We start from the raw sequence: 22543 nt of genomic DNA on the forward strand, positions 1-22543 counted from the left end.
AAGTATTGTATTTAAAAGTAATATTTAATTTAATTTAAGCTATTTACGTGTAATTCATCTGTGACTTTCTGATTCACTGCTGACGTAGAGGAAGCACGTCTGATAGACACTTTTTGTAACGTGGTATCTTGGTCGTGCTCTTTGGTTCATTATGTCTTGGTGGGTTAGTGGCGCAAATACTGAGCCCCCGATCGACGCTTTGATCGGCCCTATTAAGACAACATTTAAAGCAATATGGAGTACTCTACTATGAGTACACACATACACTTGCGGACTGTAAGACTGTAAATCTTCTGAGTACATGGTTTGGCTAATGTCGTTCAGTAACGTCTGTCCTGAAATTCATCGTGGACACACATCTTAGTCACATTCGATTCGCTTGATAGCTCTGGCGCGGTCGAACCTTTGCATACACCTGCATATTTTAAATATATAACATATAATAAACTAGTCTGGTAAAACGATCAGTTTCCATATCAACTGAGCCTTGAACTTGGAAACACGTTCAGTATTTTACATAACGTGCATATTTATATAAATCGAATTATTTCTACCAGTTATACCTTTAACAAGAAGTTTACAACCCACGTTTAAACCAACCTCAAGTTTTATGCATTTCATATCAGAATAAACCGAGAGTTAGTTAAAGCGCTTCTTTCAACATTGTGTATACATAAAATATATATCAGTATTGTAAGAAAAGTGCATTTTTATTCGATTATATAAACGCACAGAGTGTATGTTGGGCGAAAAATAACAAGCCAGGTTATGTCAATGAATTATATAGAATTACAATAAATGACATATATAATGAGGTACTGACATAAGTACTGCAATTTTAATAATAATATATTACGTTAATTTTATATTACTTAGGTTTATTAGAGATATGTTTTCTGCTGACCTTGTATAGACTTCTGCTGAACATAAAACTTCAGACATTGTTTATAGATGCTCACCCATTAATCTCACAAACATTGTGAAATTACACAAATGTTTTAATGTCTTGTCAAAAAGTTTGCAAGTATTGCTCCGGTTTTAAACAGGCGATCTAGATACATGAACAATTATATATTTATACATAAGAACTATAGTTAATAAGATGCGAAACAATAGATGTGAAGACGCATATCTGTGCATTAGATCGATATGAGGCGACTTATAATGACAATCGTATTCATATTATAACACTGAAGGTTGGTTTAATTCACATAAAGACTATCGAAAATATTCCGGGGTATATTCGATTATGAGACCGTCTGCAAAGTTAAGTTAGTAAGTAAATATGCCTTCATATAAATAAGCCTCTACGAGGCTCATGAGAATGGGGGCCACGTGTTTCCTTATGGTAAGGACGATACTGTATTGGTGTGGATTTGTGGAAAAATTGTATTTGTAAAATTGTACTTATTCATACAATTCGCTTCTTAATTTAAAAATTTAAATGCCATCTATAAATGTCTGTTTTTTCAATTGTCGTATGACGCCATAACGAGATCTAAATCAGATAAAAGGAGATACACAAGCAGAACAACTTTATTACATTTATTTTATAATTATTATAAAAATAGCTTAGCATAATTCATTTTTTGTGATACAGAGTAATTTTTACATACATAAAAGAAAATGTATTGTCTGACTGACAGCTTAGAAATGTATTTAGACTGAGATTTAAAATCAATTTGGCGATGAGTTTTATTTCCTAGTGAAAATTTATCATAAATAAATGAGTTTTCTTTTCATTTTACATACTTTTTACCTTTCCTTCCGTGACATTTTTTTTGACAAATATTTCATTTTGAATCTCAAGAGGCAAAGTTATGAAATACAAAATTCAATCCATAACAATATATCCTTCGCTTCTTCAATGTCAAATTAAAATAAAAACAAACTGCGACAACTAAATTAAATCAAAACTTGACATCAACATCTAAAATACATTAAAAATCCTTGGACGATAGAGAGATATAATAAGAAATTAAACATGATTATCCCTTCTGATCCGAATCATTTTTAATTGCTTCGAAGACTGTTGACAATGCGCAAAAAACAACTTTATAATTATAATTATCTTTATAATATATGTATATTAGGGTGAGCGGCCACCGTCCCTTACAGACATTGGCGCCGTAAGAAATGTTCACTGATCCTTACAACACAAACGCGCTACCAATGCGCTTTGTGCCTGTAGTTATGCTGGCTAACTCACTTTTCAAACAACAAACATAACAATACCAAGTACTGTATGGCGGTAGAATACGTGACTATCCAAATGTTCTTGCATAAAGCGCTACCACTAAAAAAATCTTATTATATTATAATTAATTTTAAGTTAGTAATAGTATTTCTTCTTGAACCTTTTAGTAGTTCTATATTACGAGAATGGAGTGTAATCATGCTCGTATATATTTATTCTTATTATAATTAGTTGTGACAACTTTAATAATGCAAAATGTAAAATATGAATATAAAATAAACTGGCTGTAGAGGCAAATAATATAGAAAAACTTTAAACTAACAATTATCACAATAATCAGTCAACTTAATCATCTAATGGACAAATTAGAACGAGATCGATGGTACCGAGTAATTTTCCTCATGACGTATTGGCTAAGGCCCTGAGCAATACCGAGCGGGTACACCTTAATGCTCTACTGCCAGGTAACGACAACTCGGCGGCGATGCCGTACTGTTGTGTTCCGGTGTGAAAGGTGAGTGAGTGTACGAATAAATGTAGATACATACCATCTATGGTATCAAGGTTGCCAGTGCATTGGCATTGTTTGCTTACCCGCTAGTTCGACTGAGCTTTTGGTATTTTTTTTTAAATATAAGCTAGGTTATTTATGATAAAATATTTCAATTAAAACATAATTTTTTTTACATTACCATACTCAAAAACAAACTACAGCGACGTCGCTGTCGACTTTTTTATGTTTAAAAATATATTTCCTATAATAATACAGTTTACATTCATTTGTAAAACTGTGAGATTTGCGACATATAGACCAATCCTGTATCGAGATACGGGTGAGAGTATTATCGTCACGCGTTACTATTAATACCAACAGCTTTTAGTGCTTTGAGCGCTTTAATAACGTATCACTGAAACTGTTAGTTCTGTCAAACGTAGTGGCGTTGAAATACATTGAGCCGACCATGAATAAATAGGATCAGAAAGAAAGTGCATCAGACCGCGCCGAAAAACTAGTCTTATACAATAGGTAAATCAAAAATTTCTTCTCAGTATTATGACAGTGTAGTATGACTAAATAAAACATTATTAATTAACGTGTATTATGAATAATAAAATATAGGTCAAACGTAATAAAACGTGTAAAATACATTCGTAAAGAGTACACAAGAAGATGCGTTGTTGCGAAGGACTTGGCAATGTGAGCGTAAACATTTCTATTCGTTCTGACCTCAGACCGGGACCGCGATAACCGCTATCGAGTCACACGAATCGATTATTATTTACAATTATATATCGATTGTTGAATCGTTTTGTTTACATATACATGTATGTTTTTTAAGAGCCGTGATAATTCGATCATGTAAACATTAGGACATAAATAGATTACACATACTTCAACATAAGCTAACATATTAAAAGGAAATTGGCAATCGTATCAGCGTTGAACTAGATACTAATTATAAATTAATGAAAATGTGTAACATCCTTATACATTTGTGTTAACTAGCATGTTTGTTTAAATTAGAACAATTTATTTAATGATTAAAATATTATAATTTCAATACAATAATTACTAAATCACAATATGTGGCTATAGAACACAACAGATAAAAGAAACAACGTCCGGTAATAATATTCAAGAATTATGATACGTTTTATGTATCGATGCTAGAATTTACCACGAGACATAGTCGACTTTGACGGCTCGCAAATCGCAATTCATTAAATATAGGTCCCGACAGAGCATAAAAGATAAATTTGTTAGCATAGATAGATATAGATAATATCTGAAATTGTATCGAGTGACAACATAACTTGACACGAACCGCTAAGTGCGAATTTCCTCTTAGCGACTCGGAAATGAATATTTGAGATCATTTGTCGAGGAAGTGAATGTCGCAAATGTGCTATACACGTTTATTGGATATTAAATATGATTAATGTTGAATATTGTAATGTATTTCGTATCATTTACATAGGTAATTACATAGTATTTATATACGGGTTGCTGTAGTAATAACAACTGACAGACAAATATATAAAAAAAGTATTTTTGGTTTTCATGACCAATAACGTTTATTATTATATTTAATTAGTTCAATGAATAATAAATATTTTGATTTATTTCTAATTAGTCGCCCGCGGCATCGCTATCGTTTAAGGTTGGTTTTTATATGTTAGGCAAAGTAAGTAGCCTATGTCCTTTCTTAGAGTTAAAGTTTACGTCGCACCAAATTTCATCAAATTTGATTCATTGGTGTGGTTGTGAAAGAGCGACAGACAAACAGACATATTTACTTTCACATTTAAAATATTAGCATAGAGTGCTTAAGTCTATGGCTGCTGTAGAAGTGCCGTCAAGTATTGCTGTGCTCCCGTTTGAATTATGAGTTAGGACAAGGACATAACATACCAGCTCCCGTATTCGGTACAGTTAATATTACATTTCAATATTTAGAAGTGGTCATTATAAAGTGCTCATATTAAAATAATACTACGATTTAAATAATTCTTGACAACAATATAATTTAGTTACAAATAGTCTTAAGTAAACGAAACCATTGTTTAGATTTCATTATACAGCGACCTTTTATAATTGTTATTTAAACAATTATAGTTCTAATCTAATATCAGAACACAGCACTGAGAAGACAGCGTTTGTTCAATCGAAACGTAAACAGCGGTCGATTCGGTATCTACGCACGTTGAGGTTATTTATACTCGCGTATCTTTTGAATTAGACGTAAGCGAGTGGTCATGTAATGTAAATGTACTGAACACAGTTCAAGAAACCGATTTCTTTAATGTATATTTCCATTTTGCATAAATTACAGCGTTGAATCGATCAAGTCGATCCGCTTTAGATAAGAGAAAACCTTTTATATGTCAAGCTTTAAGGTAATTATTAACTCACACACCTATATTTATATAAATGTTTATAATTGTTTTTCAATTAAAAGGGTGGCAATGTCCAAAAATGTTTTGAAGGTTTTATTGTTTAATATGTTGTATATGTTTTAAATAGTAACTTTTAAATGACGCGATAATAAAGAGGTTTTAAAAAGAATTTAAAAATAGAATCTGCCTGAAAAGGAAAATATAATAATAGGTCTTTATTGTAAATGGTTTTAAATCGCATATAAATTGAATAGATTTATATCGGTTTCATCGTATTTATAAAAATATACTTGTTTTTTTCCATATTCGTTCATTGTATTTATCGGCTCGAGTTGGAACTCGTACAATTGTTTTTGGCACATGCGTGAACTTTTCTGACACAGTGAAAGAGCATCGCAAGCGTACAGGTGGCGCGCAAGTCGTACGTACGAGTCGTGAGTTGTTTATAAAAAAATAACCTCCCGTCACGCCGTAATCGGGAAATTACGAGGTATCAAATTCATTTATTTAATTGATAACCAATTATGATTAAAATGAGAACCTATCACTGGTCCAGAATAGAAAAGTACTTTTATTTTTGGAGAACCGCTTTTTTCATAGATCGTACGCAAAACATTATATATAAAGCGTAATTCATTATAACATCTCAATAGCAATGACGTCTGCGCAAATTGATGACCTACATTGAAAATAGTTTTAACCGATAACGTTCTATTGATAACATTTTTTTTGTTATTTGGCGAAACAAATATTGACTTTTAAAAATATTCGCGGATCGGTTGGTTTCAAGCTTATACTAAGTTTGAGAATTTACAGTTATAGAGCTAGAATTAATAGTTACATTTGATAGAGTTTCAAAAACCAGGCATATTCTGGTTGTAGAGCTTTGCGTAAATCCGTCCGTAATCCGGTTTGTTTTTCTATTTCCTTTTTGATTTAGTTTAATTATAGGAAAAGGTTACAAAATCTTAGTTCGCATTGGTGTTATAAGGAAAGGCTAACATTTCTTACAGTGACAGTTAAATAGGTGACAGTGACCATTAATAATGAGGTGGCATGTTTTATGGTCTATAAGTATTAAATAAATATAAAATAATCAATAAAAACAAAGAACTAAAACGACGTTCTGTTATCTTGATAGCATTTCTGTTGCATGAGAATAAATGTGAGAATAATTCTAGTTTATAGACACGTGATTGCTATCTGTCGGGATTATGAAGCTGACTGCTAATACGTTGGATTAATGTAGACTAGAGTTTACCTTTTATTGTTTGTGACAGTTACCACGAGTAATGGCTTAGCACTCAAAGCACTTGATAGAGTTAATGGAAGTTTATATTAAAACAAATATTAGAAATGTATTATTAATCGAGCGTTTGGTTCCGCAGGAGGGTTGCAGCGGCGCGCTACGGGGAGCGACGCGCGCGCACCATGCTCGCGAGCATAAAGGGATTCTGGAAAGTGTGCCGCTATGGAGATCTTTACATGGTAAACGATGTTGTATTATATACTATCACATACACTAACTATTAACAACTTTATTATCCATTTAAATAAAACTATTTATAACGGATGAATCGCGTATATTAATTATTTTTAAACATCCCGACGTTTCGAGCACTTTGCAGTGTTCGTGGTCACGGGCAGACTAAGATGACATTTGTCTATTTGAAGAACAAAGGAAATATTATTAACAACTACCGCCAACGATTTCTCAATTGATATCTTGAGTAACGTTCCGGTTGCACGCAGAAGGCACTAACTGTATCTTTAGGTCTTGCAGTCTGTTGGATTTGGACAACATTAACTTTATTATCGATTTGTTATCGTCTTAAAATTTTAAATCAATCGGCCTTATAGTATTGTAAATCCTTATAGACGTCTCATGGTATTTTTTTTTATATTTATACATAGATTAACTTTTTTCGAATAGTTTAATTAATAGAATATTTTTATTTTTAGATAAATTAACTGTTTTAAATAAAAACACATTTCAAATTATTTATAAGTAAAAATGTTGAAGTTTTAGCTTAATAAATAATTAGTGACATATCTGTATTTTTTTGCCTCAAGAGAAAACTAGAGATAACTTAATAATGCATTGTTTTATAGGAAAAATACTTATCACGGAGTGTAAAATCACATATTAGCACGTACCTACTTGCGTCAAATGTTTATTTTGTAATTAATATTGTGTAATGCGTGCACTGAGATATACAGTCTCATACTTCATTAAGGAACCTTATTTATTCAGCATTCAATCACCTCATCATCTCTTTGATTGTTCCGACGTTCACGCAACGCTTTTCTTTTGTTTAAACTTTGGCTATTCCTTTATTGCTGCTTTTATTTCACCACGTACTATAATGGCTGTGCCGCCTGAAGACATTTCTCCTTGGAAAGGCTTAGGCGCGAATTGGTTCAATACCACCGAATGATTGGTAGAAGCACTCGCGTATTTTATTTTTTAAATAGATCCCTTGTTACTATACTATTTTCAGTTTCTTAATAATTTGATACACAATATCATTAATGCATAAGTCGATCTTTGATTATAACAGTTATTAATTAGGGGATATTTAGCATGTTTTTATTTTTCGAGACAGTCTTGTGACTTGTTCATATTCGTAGATAATGTCGAAATGTCGAGCTCCAAAGGATAAAAATAAAAAACATGGTATATATCATGTAATTAATAATTGTAATAATAAGAATAACCATGTTAATTTAAAAATTTATATCGATCTTTGATATTTGTATATAATCGGTATAAAAAAATAGTTGTGCAATATATGATGTTTTATTCAAAAAAACTTATAACGTTATATTAATATATTACAAACGGCTCGTGCACAGCATTGTGTTAATATAAGATCGAAACGATAGGTCTCGTATAATCGTTAGGATATAAGGATAATTGGACCTATCACGACTCAACGTTGGATTCTCTGATACGATTTGATTGTAGCGCCATTACGTAACAGTTATATATATCTATTTAATATTATAATAAATACGTATAAAGTATAAATCATCATCTACTACAATTTTTCCGCCAAAACACCCTAATTCAATGGCTTCCTATAGGAGCAGATACAGTAGTTGTACACTACAAGTGCATTTACAGCCCGTTGGTATGGCAACGTGATAAGTCCGGAGAGAGATAAGGCGCAATAACATCGCTTTACTCTAAAGTTTAAATCTATTTTGACTGTAACACTCTTAAGAGGAAACTTAAATAATATGTGTATTTTTAGTCGACCTAGGTTTAAACCATGATAACTCATGATCTACTGGCAAGTGGCAAGCCACTTAAATTAAATGTTTAATAATTGCCCTTATATAAAGAGCTTGTTTTTGAGCGAGCAAACTAGCTATACATAAATAAAACTGATCTTCGGAATAAGCCCGATCGTTTTGAATTTGATGACGTATGTGAAACACCGTGATTTGTTAAATCACATTGATATCATAAATAACTTATCTTTTTGTCTTCCGTATACACGCAAAAACGAATAGACCGATTGTTATGGAACTTTTATACAACAACAACAACAACAGCCTGTAAATTTCCACTGCTGGGCTAAAGGCCTCTCCCTTTGAGGAGAAGGTTTAGAACATATTCCACCACGCTGTTCCAATGCTGGTTGGTGGAATACACAAGTGGCAGAATTTCTATGAAATTTGTCACATGCAGGTTTCCTCACGATGTTTTCCTTCACCGCTGAGAACGAGATGAATTATAAAGACAAATTAAGCACATGAATCAGCGGTGCTTGCCTGGGTTTGAACCCGCAATCATCGGTTAAGATGCACGCGTTCTAACCACTGGGCCATCTCGGCTCCTCGACTTTTATATAACCTATCATAGGTTAAAAATTTGTTCAATGTTATACATCTTTTGAGTTTTAGAAAATAAAGACATAGCTATGTAAAGTAAAAAATGATGACGCTGCCGTTATTTTTGACCATAATAAACTATAATGAAATCATTACAAAATAGTATAATCTGAAGCTGTTGTTAGTTCGAGTAGCCGTCCGTGATGCGTTGCGCTATTGAACTTGAACCGCAGACTGACCGACAAGTCACACCGACACACGCGAAGGATACTTTAACTTCAGGTGTAACGTGATAACGAAGATATATATAGAATACTAAGTACTATATACCTAATACAAAGTATTAATTACAACATAGAAATATAGATCGATCGATCGACTACATTCAAATGTATAAACTTACTTTATCTGTATTTCTATAGTAATATGATAAATGTGAAAGCAATTCTGTCTGTCTGCTATCTGTCGCTCTTTCACGACTAGCCCAATGAACATCATTTGATGAAATTTGATGTGAAGCAAACTGAAATTTAAGGAATAACATAGGCTATTTTTTTGCCTAACATTTGACAACGCAAGCGAAGCCGCGGCCTATAACTAGTAAATTGAAATTCATTGTGTGTTATTTATGTCGTTTTAAACGCTTCTTGTTTAAGCTAAATATAAAATTAACGTCATGAAATATAAATAACTTCGTAAGTACGCAAACAAAAACAAGCAGATTATTATAATAAAATTTCAAAAATATTCACTTCAGGGCTCTTCTGTAAATAAATGTCACTTTTACTTTTATATAAAATGTACAAAAATAATTTTAAACTTCGTCATAATACAAAATGTCATATTATAAATACTAACATATACAAACATATCAAAACAAGGCTTTTAATTCCAATAACTTTCGCTATTGTAAGTTTTATTTATATGCGTATGCACAAAAAAAAGACACATTATATGAACAAAATAATTGTTTAAACAACAACATTACAAAAATGACCCGCTGAGTTTCTTTTGCTGGTTCTTGGTCCAAGGGGTTTGTTTCCGAACAAATGGATGGTGATAGTTAACTATCAATGAAAAGTGTAACGCCAGCATATTGAATAAAGATCTTTGACTTGTGATTATTGTTAGGTGCAATCGCGGGTGCTATCTGGTGTTAACGTGTGAAGGTTGTATTGCCGACAGCGTAGTGGACACGAGTCGCGTCATTGAACTTGAACTGTCGTCTGATGAGCTCAATCATTGCAAAGCCTCGTCGGGTCATTACAGTTTTTTGTTATATACGACTCTAAAATAAAATGTTTTAAATTTGTTTATAATTGTATAATACTGTAAGAACAAAATGATTCGTTTTTTTTTTGTTATATTCTTGTAGCTATAGTGATTTATATTATATTGTTGCTCTCGTTTTAGGGGTTGGTTGTCGTTAGGCATAAAAGGTAAATTATTCGCTTTCTCAGAGTTCAACTTCGCTTCACACTTTAAGGCATTTAATTTGGTTCAGTGATTTGACTTCTTTAATACTCTTTACTGATTTTAAACACAAATATTAGACAGAGATATTATTCTTATAGGGTACTTCACAAATTATTTTCTAAAATGTAAATTTTAGGAAATAATAGTAATACTAGAGATAGTTTTAAATTGATAATAATCAATAAGTTAAACTAAGCTACAAATTTTGATACAAAATTAAACTTTGTATTAATCTTTCATTTCACTATCTGGGCAGAATAAGGCAGATTGATTTTCTCGTTAAGTTCCATTTAAATGAAAACAAAACGGCGTTGAGCTACAACAACAGAACTAGAAATTAGATTGAATACAATACAATAACAAGTTACACGCTTCAACATGTGATTTTACAGTGTCGCGTAATTACAGCCTCCAGTGTTATGTAATACTTAATAACTTGTTTATATCGACTACATTACGGCTAATCTACTAATTCGTCGGTATTATTTTTACCTGATTTATTAATAGAGCTTTATTTGCGTTGTTAATTTTCTTCTTTCTGTATCATATTATGAGGAATGGGTGGGTGGCACCTATCCCAGACGGGCTCACACGAAACTCCACTAACGAGTCGAATTTTATTAACTTATCTTGAAATTATTACATAAAAATATATATTGAACGAAAAATAACATTGGAAAAAAGCTATATACTAATATTGTTTTTAAAAATACCTATTATATTTTACGGGCAAACTGCAATACTTTTTATTGTTGTGCTCCGGTTCGAAGAGTGAGCCAGTGTAACTACAGGCACAAAATATATAACATCTTAGTTCCCACGGCTGGTGGCGCATTAGAGAAAAACTTTTTACCGAGCTAATTTATGGGCGCTGTAGATGGATGGGATGGAGCAACTTGCCATTAGATCCTACCTAAAATATAAAAACCAATAGTCGTTTAACGTAATTAGTGTTCGCCTTTAAAAAAATTACATTAAAGTAAGTAACGCAACGGAAACATTTGTTAGCTAAGTTTCAACCCCTTGTCTCGTCGGATGCGTGAGTCAGTTTTATGTATAACTTTAACATCGATTGCATAACCGTTGCAACAAATTGTTTGCAGACTAACGAGACAATAATTATTAAACGTTGTAAATAATAATCTTTATGACACACGTAAGATTTAACTAGATTATAGGATAAAATATTAAAACAGAATACATCAGATCTAATAAGCATCGTCAATTTATTAGTATTATATGGAATTAGTTTTGATTTTAATCTACACATATAACAATATTGAAGTGTCTGTTTGTAATTTTGAAATAACCGCTTTTTACTAAATGTATTTATGCATTTTTTTTAATTTCTGCTTGTCTGTCTCTGTAACGGCTTGATCGATTTTGACGGGACTTTCAATGGAAGATAGCCGATATAATTATAAGTGTTGGATGTTAATCAGATGTCGAAAGTAGAGAATGATTTTGCGTACCTTTCGATTTATATATTTTTTATATTAGTGATGAATTACGGTCAACGATCGATCATAACAGGGGATCAATAGTTCATTACTAATAGTTGTTATATAAATACTAATGTTGCTGAACGTAGATTTATAATTATAATTACTAAAGGGTTAATTCATTGTCCTCGCAATTTCCTCAGGAATGCATATTCCTGACGCATTATCAGAGTCGTAAAATTATTGTTTTCATCTATTCTTAATTTATTTATTATTAAATAAAGATCTCTATAATTAGCACCTATTCTATACCATTAAAGTAATAATGATAAGGACTCGGCTATTTAACTCTATGTTGACCTTTCAATATTATGATTTTGCTTCCGACATTGATATAAACAGACTCAATTTATTTATATAGCAGCGATTTTCAATTACAAAGAGAATCATTATATTTTTAAACATCTATCGAATGGCATATGTATAGATCTAGAAATGTCACTTGACAATTAAAAAAACACACATGGCCTTACGTTCACTTGCCATTGCACTGCAGAATTAAATAATCTAGAAGTGAAAATTGCTATAAATATTTTTAAACTGTGCCCACATTACGTACCTACGTAAAGTCGTTGGTCCTGTGTTTCAACTCTTTCCGTTCGTGTATCGTACACGAACGGAAAGAGTTGAAACCTATAGGATTCCCATATTATTCCCCATTTAGGAATCCCATAGGATTATAAGACAGAGGTAATAGAGAAGGTTCTGTTGATGTAATTATCAAATATCTTTGCGTACACAATTGCATACACATTTGAGTATGCCTTGGGAATAGCCTTCTGACTAGAAAGAGGATTTATTCATACGATTTTCAAATAATATACGCAATGACGCATTCAGCGGTTTTATTTTCGTGACCGAACCCATAACCTTAAGCACATTCGCGGTCGTCCTACCTCAATACCGCAGTGCCACGCAGTCTCCAAGTAAACGCATTGGGATGCATACGTCGAGATTAGTTGAGGTTTATTTCGAATCGATCGGAGTTAATCTCACTGTAAGTAGAGTGTATTGCATAGAGTACTTCATTAAATTGACTAGTATTTATATTAGGCTATTTTACAATTGCCTTCTTTATATTTCATACAGTAATTTAATTCCTTTTTTACTGAGATTACCGGGATTCGCGTTTGATTGCTCTAATATAGTTAAAAATTTGCTCAGTACAATTCTATCTATATTTATATATTTCAACCGTCAAACAACAATATCTACTTATAGTCACTTTGTTCCGATTTTCGAAGTTAAGTAGAGTAATTACAGGCCAAAGAGATTTAAAGTTGTCGTTCTATTTTTGATATCACATTAAAGTTGTATCGAATGGTAAATAAATATATCAGATCCTTATCACAAGGGTGGTCAGTTACCGTATATATACCTTGTTCTGGTACAAGTGGTCCATTTCCATTTGAGTCTAATTTACCAAATTCACGAATTACCCATACATCTTCACCGTGATTTAGTCCAATTCGACAAAATGAGAAGTTGACTTAATCGCATCTAAATCGTTTGCTATGTATAAAAAATACCCATAGTTATGAATAATTTGTAGCTTGCGATAAAAAAGTTAAGCAAACAGTGCTATTTATGTACGTTTAAAGTAAACAGTTATTATTTTACAAAAGTTCGGTTGAAATAAAAGTAAGTGGCGTGCACGGGACATTTTCCTCGTCATCTCGAATAATCGCTGTTTAACAACAAAACAATCACACAGCGGATTGTGTTCCGTTCCGGTGGTTAGGTGCGATTATTACATATAAATGACCACTCGTTTTGCACGACCGTCCGCGTATACATTTCACATCGTGTGGAAAATTTTCACATTACCCTATAAATAAACAAACTTATATCCTATAATATTATTAGATATATCATACTATAATACAATCTGAAATATTAAAGGTAATGTATTAATGTATTAATGAATCAAAAGGTGCATTGGTTTGTGTCTATTATATTGAGCCGTCATACCAATTATATTTTATAGCTTAATAGAGATTAGGCGTAAACGCATATTTAAAATATGCAATAAAGCATTTCGCATATAAACTATGTATAAATTAATAATAACTTCCGGAAATATAATTTAAATTGCACATCGATGGAAACAAGTTTTAATGAATTCAAATTAATGAATTCAGATTAATGATTCGAAAGATATAATAAGTCAATCAATTACTGGTATTTAAATATATATTTTACTTTTGACTTCAATATATATTTTATGTATTTGTTAAACTCTATCTTTACATGATAGGATTTTTGATATTATTGTTTTAATACTACAACCGAAAGAACGACTGATTTGAATGCGAGGTTAATATCTACAACCGGGAGATATGCAGCCAGTCTAACTTGCCACAAGACTAATGAGGTCGTTAAACATTAAGTGATTAATTATGTACTAGTCACGCATACACGTTACATTAAACCAATGTAGGAGATGAACATCAAAAACATTTTTCTGAAAAGGATTATTTTGCTGTTTATACTATATACTGCGATAATGTGTTGTATTTTAATGTCATACAAATTAACTATATTCTTAATTTATAAATATTTTTTTGCACGGATTATGAATTTAAGTAGGATGACAGGCTTAAGATACGAATCCACTCATGCGTCCCTAATGCTGTGCCATTAACCAACTTGTCTCAGCCACGTGTCAGCTCACGTTTCACGATAGAAATCTATTTCAAATTACAAGTTCATTTATAAGAATAACAGTGGATAACGTAATTTGGCAACAACACGACATATATAAATACTTTCGTGCCGACGATCTATTTAAACATGTTTACTTTTCATTTTTCGTTAATATTTTGAATGTACAGGAACTAAATTAAAAGACTAGTTTTAAAACATTCGTATATATTGTATGAAATAAAATAAGCCATATTATATTCTTGTTGCATTAGATGTATTTTAGTTTTATGAAATGTAAAATAGTTTTGGTTGGAATGATATCGTTTTTACGACTGTTTCATCAAATTGATTTAAATGCACTTTAAATCGAGTCTGAAGCTGAAATATTAATATCATAAAGTATTTATTTATATTAAAGAAATATTTTTAGAATGACTTTTACTTAAATATACAATATCTAATTATCAATTATAGAAATATCCTTCACAATAATAAGCAATTATAATATCCTATTTAGTATTTTTTTTATGAGGAAACAGTTTATAATTAGAATAAATGAATGCTGATTTCTTTTTTTTTAATATAATTACCAGGCTTTCATAACTTTACAGGTGCTTGCAGCTCTCGCAGCGCAGTCCATCAACATATCGGTTGGCTTTTGCCAGGGCTTCTCCGCTGTTCTACTACCCCAGTACACACATGAATTTCCTTCAATCTCATACGATGAGATCTCATGGATTGGTAAGTTGTCATATTATTTCGAACGTTAAAAAATGTTTTTAGGTATTATGTTATGGTACTTGATTTTTAAAAGTACTAAAACGAATAAAGCAAATAAATATACTCTACGTCATAGAATATACTATTACATATCATTCAGGTGCCCTTTGCGTTGAGACTACGACAAATATAGGTACATTCATTGTCATTGTCAAAGTTTTCATTTCAAAATAGTAATATTAAAAGTAGCCGCAGTTTTTTAAAACAAAAGCTACTTAGCAACGTTTTAACTAGCAGACTCGATGTTTTATTTACATTAGCAGAAGGAATTATTAAATGGAAGGCAAAATGGAAAAACTAGAAATTTTTTTGGACCTGCATTGCTCTTTGTCTATTATCATTTAAACTTTATTGAAGTAGGCTTTTACTAGCAATTTTGAAGCGTCATTAACAAATATATTAAGTTGAATTATAAAGACTAACCCTCGGAGCATTTTTGTTTATAACAGAGACAACAATAGCCTGTTTACAATAGAAGAAGGTATTTTGTATTCTATGCGATTTACTAACACATCTGTCATATGACCCACTGCAAACAGCTCTCGCTTGGGTATTCTGCTTAACTATATAACTGACTTTTAATTTTACTTTCATATTTCGGTAAACAACTTTGCTGACATTTAAAAGCCAAGAAGATATTTTTTTCGTGAATCTATAAAGAATGCCTAAGTTTATTCAAGAATTTTCGACCGATGATAGTGCGCTACTTAAATGTCATACTTGTTTATACTTCTTTACTAATTCTGTGATTGAACGGAATATGGTTATTGCGAATCTATTTATGCATCAGACATTATAAACATAATATATAATCTCGTGATAATAAAAACTCATTATCTAAATCAATAAATTAAATGGGTCCCAGGTCATACTAGCTGTCTCCTTTTTATCAACAAGATTAATATTTGAATATAAGTAATGTTTGAATGTCAATATTTACTGGCGGGTGTGCAAACATTTGATAAGAGAGTTTGCTTTGTATCAAACAGCGCTTTTGTTGCTGATAATGTGTCGGTCCTAAGCGGCTACATTTATTTGTAGGCACGTTCCAGTTAATAGAAGGGGGAATATTTGGCTTAGTATTTATGGGATATTCGAAAATCAGAATGTATGGTGTAGCTTAAGAACTATTTTGATTACAAATGATTGTCAGAAATACAATAAGTGAATCAGCTATACAGTTGTAATATAGTTGTGTAAAAAGTAACAGCCAACAAATATTCAGTCACATCTCACTTTTTGGCACGGGGTTGAGCCCATTCTATAGTGTATAAGCTATTAAATCTTTGTTTATAACCGTTTCATACTAGGAATTATATTATTTTTACTGATTTACGATTATTATTGTTAACAGCCAGCTTGGGTGTGATATCGAACCCCATCGGCGCTCTACTGGGGGGGATGATGGTAGATGCGGTGGGTCGCCGGCTACTACTGCAGTCCATCGTGCTACCCAACTTGATAGGATGGCTAGTCATCGCCTTCTCAGAGACCTATGTCTTTTTGTGCGTAGGAAGATTCATCACGGGATTCACTATCGGTAAGATATGCAGCGTTATTTTTATTGAAATTATAAATCTTGCAAAAGCAAAAATGAACGTAACATAAAATTATTTCCTTTGTTACAGGTATGTCAACCGTCTCGTACATTTACGTAGTGGAAATCACAACGCCAGAAAAAAGAGGAGTTTTGAGCGCATTGGGTCCAGGTCTAGTTTCAACTGGAATATTCATCGTCTACTCCCTCGGGGCCTTCATCCACTGGCGACGAGTAGCGGCCATCTGTGCTGCCTTCTCCCTTCTGACACCTTTCCTTATGTACTTTGTCCCGGAATCGCCATTATGGTTGGCCTCGAAAGGACAGATGAAGGAGGCCTACAACGCCATGTTCTGGCTGCGACAGAACAACAATACGGCACAGCAGGAGCTGATGGAGTTCACGAAGGACCGCAAGTCGGACGAGCTGATGACGTTCAGACAGAAGTTGGGCCTGTTCAAGCGCCGAAGTGTGCTCAAGCCGTTCTGTCTCCTGATCGTATTCTTCGCGTTCCAAGAGATGTCAGGTATCTACGTGATCCTGTACTACGCTGTGGACTTCTTCAAGTCGGTGGGCACGAGCGTCAACGAGTTTACGGCGTCCATTATCGTGGGCGGGGTGCGCGTGGTGATGGGCGCGGTGGGCGCGGCTCTCATCAGCAGCTTCCGGCGCAAGACGCTGGGCTGGGCATCGGGGCTGCTGCTGGGCGCCGCCATGCTGGGCGCCGCCGTGTGCGACTCGCTCGACGGGCCGCCGCTCGTCAAACTAGCCTGCGTGCTGCTGCACGTGTGCTTCAGCATGGTCGGCTTCCTGCAGCTGCCGTGGATCATGTCCGGCGAGCTGTACCCGCAGGACATCCGCGGCGTCATGTCCGGCGCGACGTCGTGCTGCGCCTACGTGCTGATCTTCCTCAACATCAAGACCTACCCGCAGCTGGAGAACCTGCTCACGAGCAACGGCACCCTGTACCTGTTCGCGATTTGCGCCCTGCTGGGGGCGGCCTACTGCTACCTGTTCCTGCCGGAGACTAAGGGCAAGACGCTCGCTGAGATCATGAGGCAGTTCGACGAGGAGAAGAAGGAGGCCGACCCCGAGGCCGGAGCGGGCGTGCACGCGGGCGCGGCCCCCGCGCGGCGGCACAGCGCCGGCGCCGCCGTGTCGCTGGACCGCGCCCGCGCCCGCTGAGCGCGCTCAGGGGGGGGGGGGTTATGATTGTGTCCTAATTTATGAGGGTAGTTTTACCTTACGCGAGATTGTATTATAGTTGTATATATTTCGCGCGATCAGTATTATAGGTGTTGACTGCTTACTAGCGATAAGTGAGTGATACATTCCATTGTGATAGATTTAGCTCGTATACGTGGTGATGTTATTAAGGTTAAGTATTAGAGTACGCGTTACCGTTTTGTACACTGTACCGTGTGATGAGTGCAGTGTTACAATTGTTTAGATATATTTATTTAAATGTTTAATATTTATTTACTCGGCGAATGCGTCCATTTCACAATCATTTTAAATTATATTTTTTTTTATTTTTGTTACTTTAGTAGGTAAAGGCTATTGCAAAAAATATTTTTGTATAGTATAATAAAATAGGAGTTTTAATTGTATGAATAATATATAAGAAAATACTTTTTTATACAGGAAGTATGACCTCAGTGCCTACACGATAATATATACAAACTACAATATATATAGATGTAATTATTTTATAGTTGTCTTTGAATTCTGTGATGTATTACAAATGACTGTTGTGTGTGAAATAAAGCGTTGTTTTTATATGAGCTTATTCTTTAAAACTATTCAATGAGAAGAAAGCAATCTCTATAAGTCAAAAATAGTTTATTTATTGACTTCCTCATTTCGCAAATCAGGGATACTTGCCGGACAATCTTCGGAACGAGGGCCATCTTAACTTGTGTGCTGTTTTTCTTGTAACTTGATAACATATTCGTAGCAAAGTTACCATTTTATGAATGTGTTTACATAGAATACAAAAAATATGTATAAATCATTAGACAATACGTAAGAAAGTTATTCATTTATAATTTTTCTTGTATTTATACAGACAAACCAATTACTTAAAAATGCTGTATTAAAAGTACAGCTCAAGAGCAGTGGCTTGAACCACATCTACCTATAAAGAGATGGTCGTCGTTGACTTTGCTCGATTGGGCGTTACTGATAAATATGTCTGAAGAAGAAGAGTAAATGCCGCATGCTATTGATTAGGATACATTCATTGTGTAGTTTAGCCGTAACGATTATCCAGAAAAAAGAAACCAGTGTTACTCAAATTTAGCTTCACGTCTATAACCTTTATGAGAAGTTTTAGCTCTTATGAGATAGTGTTCCTCAAATGCCAGCTATCAACCGACAAATGAAGGAATTCACAGTCAAGCACAAAATAAATTCTAAACCACATGAAACTGCTAAATACCTACATGATAATATTTAGTGCTTACCTGGATTTAGCTTTATTTTATTACTTTGTGACAATTTATATATTTTAAACTCTTAATTTTTAGCTGTCTTGGTGTTTCGTAAAATTGGGGATTATAAAGAACAATACACATAATAAGAGAATATAATTTAGCTATTTTTATATGTCGCTTCTACATATGACCAAAACGATTTGTACAATCAATAAGTAAGTATAATATACGTATATTCATATTGTATAAAAGTGTCTTAACGAAGAAAAAATATGATGAGCTACAACAGAAGTAAAAAGTTCTTTGGCGTTGAGAACTCAGATATAATAATCAGAGTTACTTTAATTAAACGAACATATGTACATAGCAATAGCTTTTAAGACAAAAATTGCTATTTTATTTTGACAAATATACTGTTGTAAATATTAAATTAAATTTGTTCATATATCGATTTGATTGCTGTTTTGATTGTTACAATACCATCTGTGGATAGGTATGAGAACCTTAACGGATCGATAACACTAATCGTAAACGTAAGAGAGCTCGCCTTGAAGCCTTCAACTACAAACCTTCACCGATAGATGGCGGCACATGTTTATATATTTACACTATAATTTTTTTTTTTACATTTTCGTTCAAATTTTAACCAGTTTCACCATCAATTGTGTTAATCTATATTTTTGGCAGCTAATACTATGAGATAGCGTATTTGTATTGTGACTAATTCTTATTATTATCGAGGTTTAACTCAGTTAGGGTCGAGAAGTGAATACGATTTCGTCTGATACGGAGCGTTTCTTTTAAATTAGTTGGCAAATTCCGTGATGACAATTTTAATTGTTGAGAGGAACAATTACAGCTCTGTTTAATTTTTATTGCCATTTATGTCACCAACGCAAGTTAACAACACGAAAGTTTCCAAATTAATTTTCCTTTAGCAGAGACGTATCATCTGTATATTTTATACATTTTTGTATATTCGTTACATTCCCTATAAGAATTATGTGAAACACATTCCTAAAAACAATATCTATTATGGATCCCTGTTAAAAAATAATCCATACCTCTACCTACATATATCAAAATCAAACAATTTAAATTGTGGAATATTGAAAGGAATTGTGTCACTGACCTGGTCTGCGGGATTCCGTACTTGATGCCGACACCGACCCTCGGTAGCGCTTTGATGACCTTTTTCACCGTAGCCTGGTCGGGGAACGCGAAGAATATTGACGCTGGAAAAATAATTGATATATTTTTATTCTATGTTCACCATATTGTATTATTATAGCGAATATGTCAACAAAGTACAAGAAATTCTGAACAAAAGTTAAGATAGCCCTTGATCAGAAGGCTATTCGGAAAGTAGCACGGATTTGTGAAATGCATTTAATTCAAGTTTATAATTCATCTCGTGCTCAGTAAAGGTAAACACCACGATGAGACCAGCATTTATTTATGATTAAAGTGACGTTGTAAAATAAGCTTGTAAACTTCTCCTTAAGTGTATAGAAGAGTGTATAGAGATGGCCCAGTGGTTAGAACGCGTGCATCTTAACCGAAGATTGCGGGTTCAAACCCAAGCAAGCACCGCTGATTCATGTGCTTAATTTGTCTTTATAATTCATCTCGTGCTCAGCGGTGAAGGAAAACATCGTGAGGAAACCTGCATATGACAAATTTCATAGAAATTCTGCCACATGTGTATTCCACCAACCCGCATTGGAACAGCGTGGTGGAATATGTTCCAAACCTTCTCCTCAAAGGGAGAGGAGGCCTTTAGCCCAGCAGTGGGAATTTACAGGCTGTTGTTGTTGTTTTGTTGTTGTATAGAAGACTTTTTCCAAACCAAGAATCATTTTGTCTCGAGCAGATGTTAATATATGCCTTGTATAAATGCTAGCTACCCGCCCGATTGTTTCCTTTACCCATTTCCCTTTACGAAGGGGGATTTTCATAAATCTTTCTCAGTGAGCATCTACATAGCGAAAAGAATGACCATATTAAATTTCAAGTAAAGAATTAGTATTTTTTGTGGTTTGTCGAAACACATGGATTATTATATATTGAAATAAGGACATGGTTCAAATTAAGCTTAAAGTAAATAAGTCTTTCGTTGAAGGTCCACGTATTCAGTGTACTGGGCCATATCAGCTATGATTTAGTAATGGTGAAAAATATAGATACGAGTATGTATATTTAGAATACTTACTTCTGCTGGCGAGGAACATCTCGATGGCGATACTCTGCAAGAGATATCGACGGGAGAAGATTGCCCGGATTTCGCTGAAGTACCATTTTCCGTGTAGATGTTCGCAGTACTTCAAAACCTGAAATCAAAATATTATCTAGATTAGATGTTATTTGATCAAACTTAACAAAATGTTTAGGTTAAATTGAGAAAATAACCTTAGTCTTTTCAGTATAAAAACTAAATTTACATTTTTTAATTTTTACAGCTGAAATATTTACTAAAATGATTGAACACCTTGATTACCTACTTTGAAAAGTATAAGGGTATAATTTATCCGTTGTTAAACAATATTAGGTACCTACTTATATTTTTTAATCATTGCAATCCTATGCGGTATAAGTTAAATAAATTTTTGCATTAAATTTCTATAATACTGTTTACATATAACTCATAAATTACAATTGGTTGCAAAGCCACTTGAAAACTTAATTTTATTATTAATACCTTAATTATTCGACTGAAAATAATAGATAAAAGCGATCAATTTCTCGTCTTCATTAAGAAATAACATGAAATTAAGGACTATATAACCTCTTTTGAATTCTTAAATGGATTAGTCGTATCTTGAAGTTAAATTAGTTTAGGAAGACTCAATAAAAGATATGAAATTTCTATATTATAGTTCTTTAAGGTTGACGAAGGAAATAACATATTTAAAATATGTGTAGTTATAGACACGTTTCAATAAGAAGTATATTTATTTTATACGACAGCTTCCTCTCCATCGCGTCATTAGGATCTAGTTGAGTGCAAGGCATATAAGCGCTGTATCCACGCGAGATGTGATCTTATAAACGCTGTATCAAATAAAATCTAAAATAACATCAGATCTCGCGTCGTAAACACGAGGACGTCGTAAAATCTTCGTTAGCTCTTTATTTCGTTATATATGGACGCTATTAAGTAGTCCTTTGGGATGAACTAATTGGGTTAGGTAACGATTTTGGTTTAAGCGTCTTAATAAAAAATACTGTAAAG

General features: G+C 33.4%; 2 protein-coding genes across 10 annotated transcripts in view; one reads left to right on the forward strand and one right to left on the reverse strand.

The window, feature by feature from the left end:
- LOC124537777 (facilitated trehalose transporter Tret1-2 homolog) overlaps positions 1 to 18655 on the forward strand; it is a 46212-nt gene extending 27557 nt beyond the window's left edge. Inside the window, exons 1-5 of one of the 2 annotated variants that reach the window (XM_047114679.1) lie at positions 5504 to 5585; positions 6484 to 6583; positions 15171 to 15300; positions 16694 to 16879; positions 16968 to 18655. In XM_047114679.1, the coding sequence (XP_046970635.1) occupies positions 6527 to 6583; positions 15171 to 15300; positions 16694 to 16879; positions 16968 to 18061 (1467 nt within the window). In that variant the 5' untranslated portion in view covers positions 5504 to 5585; positions 6484 to 6526 and the 3' untranslated portion in view covers positions 18062 to 18655. Of the gene's footprint in view, positions 1 to 5503; positions 5586 to 6483; positions 6584 to 15170; positions 15301 to 16693; positions 16880 to 16967 lie in introns of those variants that run through there. The other variant, XM_047114677.1, reaches the window with a different exon arrangement.
- The window catches only part of LOC124537775 (neurobeachin-like), a 410519-nt gene that overhangs the window by 37789 nt on the left and 350187 nt on the right, over positions 1 to 22543 (reverse strand). For all 8 annotated transcript variants that reach the window (XM_047114671.1, XM_047114669.1, XM_047114672.1 and 5 more), the window contains 2 exons: positions 21524 to 21641; positions 20444 to 20546 (listed from right to left, as the gene is read on the reverse strand). In XM_047114671.1, the coding sequence (XP_046970627.1) occupies positions 20444 to 20546; positions 21524 to 21641 (221 nt within the window). The remainder of the gene's footprint in view (positions 1 to 20443; positions 20547 to 21523; positions 21642 to 22543) is intronic.

This window comes from Vanessa cardui, chromosome 19, assembly GCF_905220365.1.
Source record: "Vanessa cardui chromosome 19, ilVanCard2.1, whole genome shotgun sequence".
NCBI lineage: Eukaryota > Metazoa > Arthropoda > Insecta > Lepidoptera > Nymphalidae > Vanessa > Vanessa cardui.